This window comes from Asterias rubens (genome assembly GCF_902459465.1).
Source record: "Asterias rubens chromosome 8 unlocalized genomic scaffold, eAstRub1.3 super_scaffold_89, whole genome shotgun sequence".
Lineage (NCBI taxonomy): Eukaryota > Metazoa > Echinodermata > Asteroidea > Forcipulatida > Asteriidae > Asterias > Asterias rubens.
In genome coordinates this window covers 1,121,320-1,135,526 of record NW_022985693.1, presented here as the reverse complement: position 1 = coordinate 1,135,526, position 14,207 = coordinate 1,121,320, and the positions used below count along the sequence as shown (strand labels likewise).

The window sequence follows — 14,207 nt, the reverse complement described above, 5'->3', positions numbered from 1 at the left end:
TTCGAAACCTTTTTTGCCAGCAGACAAATTATTACATGTTAAAAAGAGATAACCAGTTTATTTGATTGTTTTTAAGCAAGTGATTTAATTTATATTAAGCTGTTTTACACTATAACCCCTAGGGTTACCAATCACTCTTTCTTAGAGTAAGAAATCAGCTATGAGTACATGTGTTGAGTAATGAAAGGTTATGCATTATCAGGTGTTGCTTTACGTCTGAGCAAGGAGAATGCCATCCATGTATCATATGCAAAGGAGTTAGGCTGACTCTATCAAGTGTCTAGTCGTATAAATTATCATCTTTCAGTAAATAGCATTAGGAGGAATCAAGAATTGCACGCCACTAGATTGTTTAGGGAAATTATGTATCGGATGGATATGGTACATAAAAAGATCATACATGTAGTTCACAGGATAAAATAATTTAAAGATACCTGTTTTTCAGAATGCAAAAATATAACACTGCCGAGAGCATGTAATTTTGTGCATCATCATCGCTTTTTGTTGCAAGGTAAATGAGTTTGGGGCGAGACAAATTTTTAGTAGGGGACACACTGTATATTTTTAAAATCAAGTCTTATTTATACCAGCTAATTGAGGTTGGACATTGAATCAACATTGCCTGACTATGCAAGATAAAGTCATTGCTTTAGTACCTTCATATCTTCTCAAATTTAACTGGACAAATCTATAAGGAGTTGATCGATAGGCTGAAATTTCCAGTCTAAGTGTTTATCTTCTAACAAAGGAAACACCTACTGATACATCCTCATTTTTGTAAACTTAGAGAAAAACTCAGTGATAGCTGAATTTGAAGTCTGAGCAAGGTGAGCAAATCGGATCGTTGGATATTGAAAGATAACTCATAAGTTGCTTTCACAACATCATATTATAGCATATCATGTAGCTTTAATTTCTATAAAGTTGAGCTAGCCGCTCACTATTATTTCAACTGTTTAGGTATATCAATATCCAAAAAGAAAAACTCAATAAAATTCACGTGTTAGGGAGCGCTATGATAACATTGTTGGACATATTGGCAAGATAAGATTTCCTGTGGTATGGCATTAACAGCTGGACTGCAGGTTCATTGACTATTTCCGGTTGGCATGCCCTGCATGTGCAAAACACTTTAAAGAATGTCATGTAAAGGATCTTAGTACTGAGTGTTGACTTCAGTAGGTAGGGGAGGTGGCAGGGGAGTTGCTTAATGACCCTTGTCTAGTCCATAAACCACTTTATAGGATGACTTATTACACTTATACCCAAAGGGCAACTATTAACTAATATTTCAGTGAATCTTTTTGTCTTAAATTTAATACTAAGAAATAAATGTATTTAAAAAATACTAATCATGCGTGTTGTTGCTGCCATTTAGCCTTTGAGAATGACTCTGCTAGATCAGGCTGCGAACTACTTTTATTTATTTATGATTGATTATACAATAGGTCCTTTTGATTAGTAAGATGTAACATTGACTGTATGACCATATATAAACTGAAATAAATATTAGCAATATAGCTTTAAAGTGGCAATTATTCATCTCACTTCGATCCATTTACTATGCATGCAGAAGTGGCTATACTGTGCAGTCAGTAGAACAAATGTACGTCATCGACATTAGACAAACATTCTAGCTCTTTATTGCTACATAATGTTTCCATCTATTTTCTGTCAAACTCTGGGATTATTTTAATCTAAAAATAATAAAAATTCTGTCCAGAGCAAAAATTGATGGAACAACACTTTTAATTCTATCCTTTCATGAATTACACACAGTTATTCTGAATGGTATAGAAATACACACGTTAGACTGGTATTTTCCATCACTTCTAAAGGATAAAATAGGTCCAGCCAGTGCAATATGATGACAAATATCTTGAGGGTATGTTATCTACAGTCAGTAGTGTTTGTCAACAGTTAAAACCACTGGTGCATGTAATCAGTAATAAACTGCATGCTGCCAGACAGACGGCTGGCTAATACCATTCACAAGGCACCACAGGCTTTAAGATTCGTATCCAATCTAAGTATCATTTGCATTAGCATTTATCTGAATCAATTGTTCAATCAAGTTGAACTCACTGAAAATAATAATTGAGTCAACATATTGACAATTCTAAATTAACATATGGGTTGTTTTCAAGTTGAAATTTTACTGAACTCACAAACTCGTTAGTTATTTTTCCCATGAGGTCCAAAAAGGTGTCCTTTTTAAAATCACAGTAATCTAAATAAAGACAATTTTGTATAATTTTCTTGTACAATTTTCTAAATATTAAAGGTTTAACTTTTTGATTAATTTTTGTATATTGTTTATTATTATTTTAGCATTAAAACGCATGGATAGCACCTATCAGTATACGGTAAATAGAGCTAGAGAGAACTAAAACTCACAGGAGTCACCTTGAACAATATTGACAGCACAGCATGCACAATATCACATTATAAACTTTGGACATGATTTATTACCCATTCAAACGGCTGTTTATTATAATATGGACTGGTTTTTGCCAACTAGACACTGAAACTTGAGCTTCACCATTCAAGCTGCCATTATGTTTCTTAAAGACAACATATGTAATACATCACCTGGCTTAACAGCCAAAGATATTTAGCCAGGGGAACTGCTGAATGATGAAACAACATGCACAAACCTACTATTGATCAATCTCCTATATACCAAACCAACAAGAGCTGTTTAACTTACTGACAATGTCTGTTTGTTAACTGCAATGCTATGCACACCAGGCTTCCATCACACAAAAGCTGCCTTTTTTAGACTTTTTTTATTAGCATTTACATTTCTTATATGACCATATTTTGGTCATAAAAGTGAAAACATCAACTACAGCGATATTTTCAATTCAAGGGGGAAGAGGTATTTCTTTGTTATCAATTTGTGTAGACATGTATACATGTGACTCAATGTCATTTCAATGAAATCATTTGCTCTCAATTCAACCTCTGCCAGTGGGTTGCCATGTGGAATATAATTGAGTTGAAGACGAAGGTATTCCTATATGAATACATATTTCCATTTCCAACCGTTTTATAACATTTTTGGAAACCTTCAGTTCATATGGCTTTAATAATCAAAACCATGCACTTTTAAAACATTCAAATAATTTTCATGAGACTTCCACAGTCTTACCAAAAGTGAAATTAGCTTATTATCTCTCCTTTCTTTTAGATGAATGGATGGTAATTGAATTGTATATTTGGTTTGCGGTAAAACTATTTGTAACCATTTGTATGAGGGGAGATACTTACTGGGTAGTTTCTTTTCAGAACTATCCTGCTTTGTAACTTCTACCTGGGCGGAAGGTAGGAAATCAGCCGGGACTACTACTTTCACTTAGTGGATTGACGGGATCTCTCTTTATCATTACCCCCAAGAAATGGAGGATAATTGTTGTAATTTTGTAATAATTGCATCAGGAATATCAAATAATAATTTAGTTTACCGTTACACTTAACACTGATGTAAATGGATAAATCCCTTATGAATGTCCCTTATCAACTTTGAATAAAGCTAACCATCTAACCTGTATTTAACTCCACCTGAATACCCACAAAAACCTCCAATTCAACAAAACAAAATACGCCTATACAGGGGTGAAACTGCGGGTACACAAGATGCCCTTTTATCTATGAAAGGAACCCATAATAGGTTCCCCAGGAGGTACTGAATCTAACAATACAAGAAGAAACTAACAATGGACAACGTAGATGAATCAAAGCATTCAAGTGGATGAAAAGATGACACAATGTTGAGGCAGTAAGTGTTACAACAGGTTGAGCTTGTTCTCCTGTAGGGTTATGACAGGCAAGTGGATAATTGGGATATACTGGGATATAAGGTTTTAGGCATCATTCCAAAGTACACGATCCTAATGTATAAACATCCTAAGAAATAGCCTTCTCTCAATCAAATTGAAAGAAACCAGACAATTCCTCATCTCTCTTTTGTTGTTTTGATAAACTGCAGAACCATAATGAAGACATACAACAAATCCCACTTAGTGTTCATGCAAGAAGAAACGGCTGAAGTGTTGCCATCTTTATATCCATAAAAGCTCACTATGAAATAACCAGGGATCAAATAAATACCACCTACACATTTATACCAGTATTGATCCGTGCGTACATTTCAACAATGTGGGTTGACATTAATAACACTACTTCTCAGTAGTCCTACTTCTCACCTAATGACATGCTCTGGTTAACGTAACGTCACATGCTATATATCGATATTCCTATTACTATAGGCCTATGACACATTATATTCATGCATTTCGTAAACTGCAGGGTTTCTTTGAAGTGGTTCGCTAGCTGAAGTAAAGATTATTTTTCACTTAACATAAACATCATTGATTAAAAATTTGCATTAATATCATACAAATTTGTATTTGCTATCACAATTTTACCACAAAAGTGCCTTGTTTATTGTCACTGCCTTTTTCCATTGATTTTAATAATCAAATGAATGGTTCTTCAATGATATTGTGTTGATATTTTGTTGTTCACATGTATCTCTTTTGATTTACCTTTGCTGTTTACAGAGAAATGCTTTACATCAATGACACATGTTAGTTTCACATAAAACAAAACATGTTTACTTAACACAAACATGTAGGGGCCTACCTTCAGTTCACCCAATTAATTAAATGGAAGTTTATCGACAGCTAAATATTCCTAGTTAGTATATCTAGCTACCGGACTATCTCGGTGGTCTTGTTGGTAAGACATGCTCTAGATTGGCAAAGGTCATGGGTTTGAATCCTAGCCGAGTAATATGTCTGCAATGTCTTTCAAGAATTCAAGAAAGTACTGAATAAACAGTGCTTTATACACATAAATCTAACATTATTTAACATAAAATTGAACATCTACTATGCCTACATGTACCTCCTTACCCACCCGCACCCCCAATGAAAAACACAGTGTATTTTCCTTGCTGGTGTAATTCTACAGGGATTACAAAACCTAATTCTTTCTCACTAATGCCTTCTTGTTATTTCATATTTCCCCTGGTCATTGTGTGTAGTATCAGTATTTGTATGGCAACAAACCTACCTTCGTATACACACTTGTATACACTTGCTCAAACCTAAAAAACACTCAATAGAACATTGACCTCCTGTGTCAAAAATTGACAAGGGCTTGACAAGGGCTTGAAAAGTGCCAAATCGTTGTCAAAATATCTCACAGGGAAATACAGAATGAACAAAAATACCTGCACCATTCAAAATGTGTATTATTAACGCTCAACGCACATTAGCAATTGCAGAATGGAAAGAGTATTGTGTGTTGACTCTATTTCAAGCAGTTTAAAGGTTGAAAGTTTGGTAAATTTTCTATTTTGGTGTAATACAGTGATTTCTGTGTTTAGGGCTGGGAATAATACAGTCTAATGGCTCAAATTTTACATTGGACCGCAGGCCCGGGGCCAGTGATTTTTAGCATCGGACCAGTTAATTCATTACCACAAAAGTCCTGCGGTCTTGTGTTTTCAGTTCAATAATTATACCTCACTGTGTACCTCATCTTAAAAAGAAAAAAATCCTGTTCAAAAGTTTACTTTTTAAAAGTCCAATACTTTTTCAATTCTATTGAGTAATGAAAGATACTTAGTGCCCATAAAGACAAATGAGATAAAATATTCTCTTATATGTCACCAAGCTTGTTCAAAGTAACTGTAATAGTAAGTTTTTTTTCTCTTTTTGATTCTGGTCTTGTAAAAATAATTCTGATCCAGTTAACATTTTGAGATTCAAGTCCTGCAGGATTTTCCCCAAATTTGAGCCCTGCCTATGAAGCAGATATGGATTAGTGTTGCCTTTGAGACTAATGCTGATCATACTCTATAGGTCATTCACGATGAGGGACACATTCAGGATTAGGATTTATAACTTAAGTAATATTAATATCAACTTGTCCATTTCCAATGTCTGCTAGCCAACACCCCCCTAAGGAAATAAAAACTCACCTTTGGCTGGTCTCCTCGGCTAATTCTTCCTTGACTGTATGCGGCTGCAATTAAATTAAGAAACAAAACAAAACAAGTTTTTTAATGCCTTGTTGAAGATGGGTTTTTGTTTTGTATACATGGATATCTACCGTGATCTACTTCAACACATACATTGGTGCAACAACCTTTATGTTAGAAGCTACCTGTCAGCATAATTGATTAAGATAATGCATTGCTGAATTTTCAAGGCCAAATTCATACCAAGATAGACAGACATTTAATATATTTATAATGTGTCTATCATAATGTTGTGTCCATCACATTATTCTTTGCTGAGACTTAACTATGTAAGAATTGGGCATGATGGCATCAAGGATACAAACCTTTGACAGGTAAGTGTGTCTAAGCAACATGATTTGAAATATAAATATGGATGTTACAAAAGGATGTGGAGTTCAGTCTACCATTGATTTTTTTTTTTTTTCCACGGAGGTACTCAAAACAAATATTAACTTAAAAACTGACTTGGTAACAAGCATTGGAGAGCTGTTGATAGTATAAAACATTGATTGATGGAAACAAGCATTGTTGGAAACATTTCCCTCTGAAGTAACTTAGTTTTTGAGAAAGAGGTAATTTCTCACTAAAATAATAAAAGACTTCTAGCTAGAAGTTTTTTATTCCTATCTGAAAGCACACAAATTCGCCAACAAGGGTGTTTTTCTTTCATCATTTTCTCGCAACTTCGATGACCGATTGAGCCCAAATTTTCACAGGCTTGTTATTTTATGCTTATGATGGGATACACCAAGTGAAAAGACTGGTCTTTGACAATTCCCAAACATGTACCTTCCCTTTAAGACCACTCCTCATATTACAAACACGCTGAAAATCCATAACATTAACAGCTAAGAAAATATTTTTAAAAATACACCATACAATGTTAACCTTGAACCAACTTGTGTAACAGTGGAATCATTGGTGATGGAGATGTAATTATCCAAAGTATAACACAGTTTTAAATCCAGTCTAACATTTCGTATGTTCAGACAGCGTACTAACTTAGACCCGAACCGGTTTAACTTTTACGAGCAGCGGGGGTGATCAAAATATGAAAACCCCTTGCGTTCAGACAGCACCGAGTTAAACCCGATCCGGTTTATCTTCGGTTTTAAGAGGTCAAAGTAGACGTGCCCCCATTGCTCTAACATCCGGTTTTATTAATCAGATTCACGCACCGAGATACTGAGTGCCCCATGCCCTGGACGATCATCAGAACATAAAATTGGATAAAAATGGCTCAATCGAACGCGGAAAACAGTTTTACCGTAGGGAGGATATGGGCACTTAAAACAAACATGAACACGACTCTCAAACAAATAATTAAACAAACAAAATATTGATACAAACCGCCGAGAAAACTCACCAAAATATTATCCATAATCCTTGAAACAGAACAAGTTTTATTTTTGTGTTTTATACCACCGTTTCCGATTTAATTAATACTTATAGTTTGTACCTCAATCGATTGGAAGTTGCGATCTCTCAAAAGCTGGTGCCGCGATTTTTATTCCGATTCGTTCATAAACACAACTACACACGTGCAAGTTACGTATGTATACGTACTTTTCCCAACTTCCCAACAACGTGGTGATTGCTGGCGAAGGGAATTTCCCCTACACACAGCCTCGCACCCACAGCAGTTCATTCTCCTAGATTGAATGTAAAGCACGATAGTAACGGTGACGGCAATAGAAAGGCACATCCACGGGATTGGTCATGGATAACTATGGGATATCAGAGATTGATCACTATATGGGATGGCAGCGCTGTGCATGTGAGAAGCATTACAAAATATGCTCCTTCGCTGTGCTCGTAGTATACGCATCAAAAACAGTTTCAATTTATTGTAGGACACTCAACAAAAAACGCTTGGAAAATATAATTTTGTTTCAGAATTTTAATAAATCATGGGCGTGGGCCGTTGTTAAACTGCATAAACCGATCCAGAGAGTTTCGCCAACTCGGTAAGCGGCAAGAACGTATAAAATACTCTGTGCTTTTCGGCATCAGAGACAACAGAAACCGTATACAAGCACTCCGGGTCCCGGGCGTGTGCATTGAACCACAGAATGGGTCGTCCCTTGTGAGTTAAAACCGGATGTCATTCTGTCCACATGCAGTGTTAAAAGATAAACCCGAACTGGTTTAGACTTAGACCGCCTCACTGCGGTTTAAGTTTTGGGGTTTAGACCCGATCCGGTCTAACTTTTTGTGCGCTCAGACCCACAAAAGTTGAAGTTGTCTAGGTTGAGTTAGACCAACTCTAATAATAATAAAATAATAATAATAATAAGACTTGTAATGCGCACATATCCACCCTGCTGGGTGTTCAAGGCGCAGTAAAACCAAAAACAAAACAAAAACAAAACACAACACAAAGAAAAACAGACACAACAAAATTAGTCATTGAAAACCTGTGACATAAGATAAAACTCTAGTACGGCGTGTGAAAGACCTCATTGATGTTGATGTTGGTGATAATCAAGTTGTCAATCCTCAACAAAAATAGCAACCTTTGTATGAATGTTTGATGATGAAAATTGGTCAACGTGGAGATAAAGACTGTGTTATGGTACAAACTGACTCGTATTGGTGTTCAATCTACAATAAATGAAGAAACTAAGAGCTAAATAGAGGATCTTGACAGTGTCATTTTAAGATGCTCATTTGTCTCTTGCTTCGTTTGACGATGCATCAACAGACAACCATACTGATGTAAAGGCTATTGCCTTCATACAATAAACTAATCAACTCTGCTATACAATGTCAAATCAAAGAGAAAACATTACAATCTACCTGATTACTCTACCAATCAAGTGGAAAATTGTGTGTAACCACACAACTAACTGTGGGTAGCATTTGGGAAGTAGCAGTCTTTCAACTCCGATTTCAATCCAACAATTGTGATACTTGAAGTTGTAGACAGGTATGTCAATTGGTAATCAAAGTCATTAGTTTATTACTGAACTTGTAAATTTATATGTAAAAGTTATTACTTTGATTTTACATTTACACCGATGTGTGTAAAGCAAATACTCAGTACTTCCGAGAATCCTGTAGGTCAAAACAACAGGCATGTGTGATTCAAACCCACAACCTTTGCCATTCTAGAGCACTTTCTCATAAACTGTACTACCGAGATTGCCTGGTACTGTGGTAGCAATAGAGACCGTTTGTATCCTGTTTTTTAGCAGCGGGTACAGATTTAAAATTTATCCCAACGCAAGTTAACATCTATCAAATGCTCTGTTAATTATGATAATAGCATTTCCCAATGAATGATTTAAAACAACAAGCTTGATTTATAAGTACCATACAGATAGTTTCTTGCACCAAGAAAATGAGCAGTGTCTTCTAAACCAGCAATTTATTAACTTAATCCCAGAGTATTAGGAAGCTCATTTTTAAGCTCAATCCAAGAGTATTAAAAAGCTCATGTTATAACGATAATCCCACAGTATTAACACCTTCCTTTTAGGGTATGATTAAATGAAAAAATCCTGGCTTGAATGGAGACTAAGTGTACTTGTATCAGGCTCTGAACTGTCAAGGTCGTAAACCAGGCTGGAAATTGGTTACCATGGTAACTACTCTAAGATGCATGATGGAACTTGCTGAGTGGACTGCATTAAGTTGTATTATAGCGGCTGCATTGAATCTTTGTTTTATTGAGACTCAAACGCAGGACACAATAAGGATACAATTCAATTGTGTTTAGTAATTTACAGAGAATGCAAAATCCAAAACAAAGAAAATTGTACTTTTTCCTTTCTGAAATCACCCATGGGTTGACAAACGTTCAAGATACTGCTTTTTTATTACCTTCGCTGTGATCATTCAACCATCCAAGTCTCAGTAAAGTTGTTTCACAGACAGTGAACATATTAAATGCACTGCAATTGAACTTTGAATGCATACATGCCACACTTGTAGTTGTCACTTTGCAGTGAGTTGCATATTAAATAACCTTTGGACATTGTACTCTTGAAATAATTGTGCTTACTAATCAGGAAGCTATGGATGAGTTTAGTCAAAGTCAACATCTTTCATTGGGAATTTCAGTTCTAGCCAATTGGTGGCAAAACAATTGAAAAATTGTACAACCTTGCTACAATTTAGCAAGGGACCCTTGATAAATTGCTCTTGTGTGAAAGGTGCTTTTGTGATCACTGCTGACACTGGAACCAATCTTGGTCAATTCTTTCCAATCGATTCTTTTGTTACAAACTGTATGAGTGTCAAGTAAACAAGTAACGCTCTGTATACTTAGTATTGACTGAATTGGTGAAAGGGCATATTGATCTTTATGTACATTATGTTTAATATGATTCAAAAAGTAAAAATTAATTTAAAAAGCTGTTTAATTAACAACTTCTGCAATAGCAATGCAAAGGTTCTGGGTTCAAATCCTACCTGAGTGATTTGCCTAACGGTTTTTTTCTTCAAAGAACTCTGGAAAGTACTGAGGATACAGTGCTTGTGTTAAAACACACATCGGTATAAGGTTAAGCAATGATATATATCATTAACATCTATCACAAAGTGTTTTCGCAAAATAATGTATAAATCATTTTGATGTATGCAAAAAGCACAGTGATGACGTTATTTACTAAACTATGAAGTGTTATTTTCAGCTTGCTATACCACCGCGGTTAATACATCTTCTCTAAAGTAAGACAACCTAAGGTGGTATGTCCATCCCTCACTGACCTTTTCCAACTACTAAGAGAAGTAACTCTAGCATTCCCAAGTTTATCAAGTACACTGTGGAGTACTCTATTTCTTACACGGTTCTTAGCTCTTGGCAGTTTCTAAGGTCTCTCTAAAATTGACAGCCATAGTTTCGTTTGAATCGGATATTATGCATCCCCTGTGAATTCACTGCTTAAAGTATCAAGCTAGCATTGTTACACAGCTATCTGTTAGGTGCTGTGCAAGATATAAAGCAAGTGTGCCCAACTTGAAAAGTTGGATAGTTCCCAATTCAACCAGCATATTTAAGCCTGAAGTAAAAGTACTGTGTTTTCATAACCTAATGTGTATTTAATTAGGTCTCATACACCTGACCATCGGACAATGTGACTGAAAACAAAGGCTGGCCTACATACATAATGGTACCTGCAATAACGAGACTTTCATATACTTTCAGGCAATTAAAAATGAATGCTGATTTTTCTGCGGGCAAACAAATCGGAAATCCGATTATTGTAGGAAGAATATCATGCCTGGTTAGTCCTTTAAATGATTTTGAAACAACAAAACACACCATTGTTTCATATACTATTTTCCCTTTCTGATCTGATATTTGTTTAAATCAGAATCTGAGGTGAGGATGGAAGACGTTTGTTCCGATAATGTGTTAATACAAACAACTACAGCATGTTTAAATGCAATCATTTGTATTTAGTAGAAATGGGTTGATGCGTTTCAAATCCATACACCCATCACTCGACACACTTTAAAGTAGGGTACACTGTTTACAATCAAATTAATGGTCTAAGAGACTAAAAGCTCACAACGCACAACTTCACGTAGAACTCTTTACTTGTTTGTGAAATGTTATTAATTATTTTTAAAGAAGATCCATCACTTTAGTTATGAGAAACATGCCAAATCATGCTCAGCTAGGAAGCTCAAATGAAAGCAAAATCTGTATTTGTTTGATCATTTAAAACTGCTTCTTTATAATAGCAGGCTGTGTAGATCGACTGTCATGATATTCACAAATTGAATTCCTATCTTAGGGTAAAAATTTCAGTTTTGCTCCTAGAAGTGTCCCTTACCAGAGAAAAAATACTCTTAAAGAACGAAATTCAAGGCCTGTCATCATTCATACACGGAAAAACGTTATCAATATTATAAAAAGTCACATAATGGTGACGTACAATGCATTATGTGTGATCAGTTTCGTTGTGAAAGAAGATAAGACTTGAATCCTAGGCTACTCACCTCTTCACAGTCACTCTCGTCTTCAGACAACAGCAAGTCGTTAGCCAATCTAATGAAGAAACAACAAACATATGTCCTTGTTAACAATTTTATTTGGCAAGTTAACAACAGTTGATAGTATTTGTTTGTAATCTACATGAAAGTCACATTTATTTGTAATTTACGACTTCTTCATATTATATAGGATTTGAGGCATGGCATGGTGAGGTATCAATGTATATTTGGTTTGCGGTAACACCATGTGTGTATCTACTTGCCAGGTAGAGTTGTTCTTAGGGAACTGTCTTGCTTTATTCTACTGCCGTGGAGTAGATAAGCAAGGGTTCGGGAGACTTCTCAGTTCTGAAAAGAACTGTCCTGCTTTTTAACTATTACCAGGGCGGATGGTATAGAAATTAGACTGGACTACTAATGAACTGTACTGCCGCGGAGTCAGTTCTTCATATTATACTGTCTTGATGAAAAAATAAGTAAAGCTTCATTCTTTACAAAAGTAAGGGGGCAATTTGGTGTACTCATTGTTTTGTATAAGATGCGACTTAAATCTTATTCTTGTAAATTTGCATAAAAGCAAATCTTTTTAGATCAAACATTAAGCTGATAATGATCCAATTAATTTGACATTTCCCTGATTGATAAGGAGCATGGAGTAATTGTCTTCCTTTTACACTCAGCACTGATCTAATGGCAAGGGCAGTGAAAGTGTTTACGTGATGAAGGCCAAAAGGTATACTCCTTCGCCCACTCTGACTGCCTTCCCTGCTTGCCTACTAAAAGAGGCAGCTAACAACGTGTGGGCAGACGTTACATTTGCGCTTCATTAGAAGCCATCAATGACTTGTAGTTACGGAGGATGAAGAGAAAACACACACATACACACTGGGCATGGCCAATGATTGCATCCTCCACGCACACACAATCTCAACCTCACAACACACACATAACACGCTGACATTTCGGATGTCACAGAATGACCGATTCAGGAAGAGTGCTGTGGGGATAATTAAAGGAGTACTGTCCAACATTAAGCTCAGTCATAACAACACAGAAAATAATCAGTTATCACCAAGAAGGATGTTAAATCAAGATCAACTCTTTACTCAAGTGAATAAAAAACAGTCAATAATTGTATATTCGTGCCAATATAGGGATGGACATCTAGCAAAGTGAGGATCTCCTTGTATTTCAAAGCTGTACAGTTTCTACTTGACATCATACCTGACTAAGCAGTGATAAGAAACTCCTATCAAAGTAATATTTCAACCAATTATTATCAAAGCACAAAAACCAAACAACCTGATTTTTTTACGGTCCCAATGACTCAAGCAATACTTATAATGGCAAATCAACTTGATCTAAATCAATCAACTGTTGAAATAATAATCGCCATTGACACACAAAGCCAAGAATCCTTAGCCTTATAAAGATTGTACTGTCATATGTTTCTATAAACCACGATTAACAACAGGGATGATACTTAAAGGAGGCGATTGCCCCCATGCCCTTCGGTCATTGCCTCGGTGTCCTTGAAATGCTCCAGTAGAAATTTATAATTTCCTATACCAATGAGAAAATGCCTTGGTGCTCTCGCCCTTTCAAAAATGAAGCATACAGGATTGTTACAAGCAATACAGAACACATTGGAACACAACAAAACAAATCTAAATCAAGTATTTGTCTAGATGCATTATGGCAGCCAAATCCATTATTTTACATATAATTAGCTTTCACACACCTTGCTATTGATTTTGCTGTATGGCATTTTCCCTCAAAATACGGTCAGGGTCTCATGGCCTTTATATAAATACATAATACCAGACAATTTTGTTGTTGAAGACCTGTTCCCAGACTCTCGTTAAACACATGCTGTTGGGGACCAAAGCATTCAGACAATGCTGATCCTAACCAATTAAAATGCATCGCTATTGTAGCATGGGTCTTTAATAATAACCCTGTATGTTGCATTGGCAACCGTCTGCTAATTTCATCCCTGATTGCACTGATGCTCACAGCAATGTCATCTCTTGACATTCAGTCATTTATAAATGAATGCCATCTCATCACACATTATCTGATACCATTTACATGTAAAATGATCAAGACTATAACATCCACACAGAGTAAGTATCAATCTAAAATACAATGGTTTGAGCTTTTGGGGATTTGGGGTTTGATTTTGATTGAACTTATTCAATACTCATCTACCCAGATTGATGGAAGT

The 14,207-nt window shown here is 35.7% G+C and overlaps 1 protein-coding gene across 2 annotated transcripts in view; it reads right to left on the bottom strand.

Moving 5' to 3' along the window:
• The window catches only part of LOC117305537 (AF4/FMR2 family member 4-like), a 97,551-nt gene that overhangs the window by 29,336 nt on the left and 54,008 nt on the right, over positions 1-14,207 (bottom strand). For both annotated transcript variants that reach the window (XM_033790418.1, XM_033790419.1), the window contains exons 8-9: positions 11,987-12,035; positions 5,993-6,036 (exon numbers count right to left, since the gene is read on the bottom strand). In XM_033790418.1, coding sequence (XP_033646309.1) covers positions 5,993-6,036; positions 11,987-12,035 — 93 coding nt within the window. The remainder of the gene's footprint in view (positions 1-5,992; positions 6,037-11,986; positions 12,036-14,207) is intronic.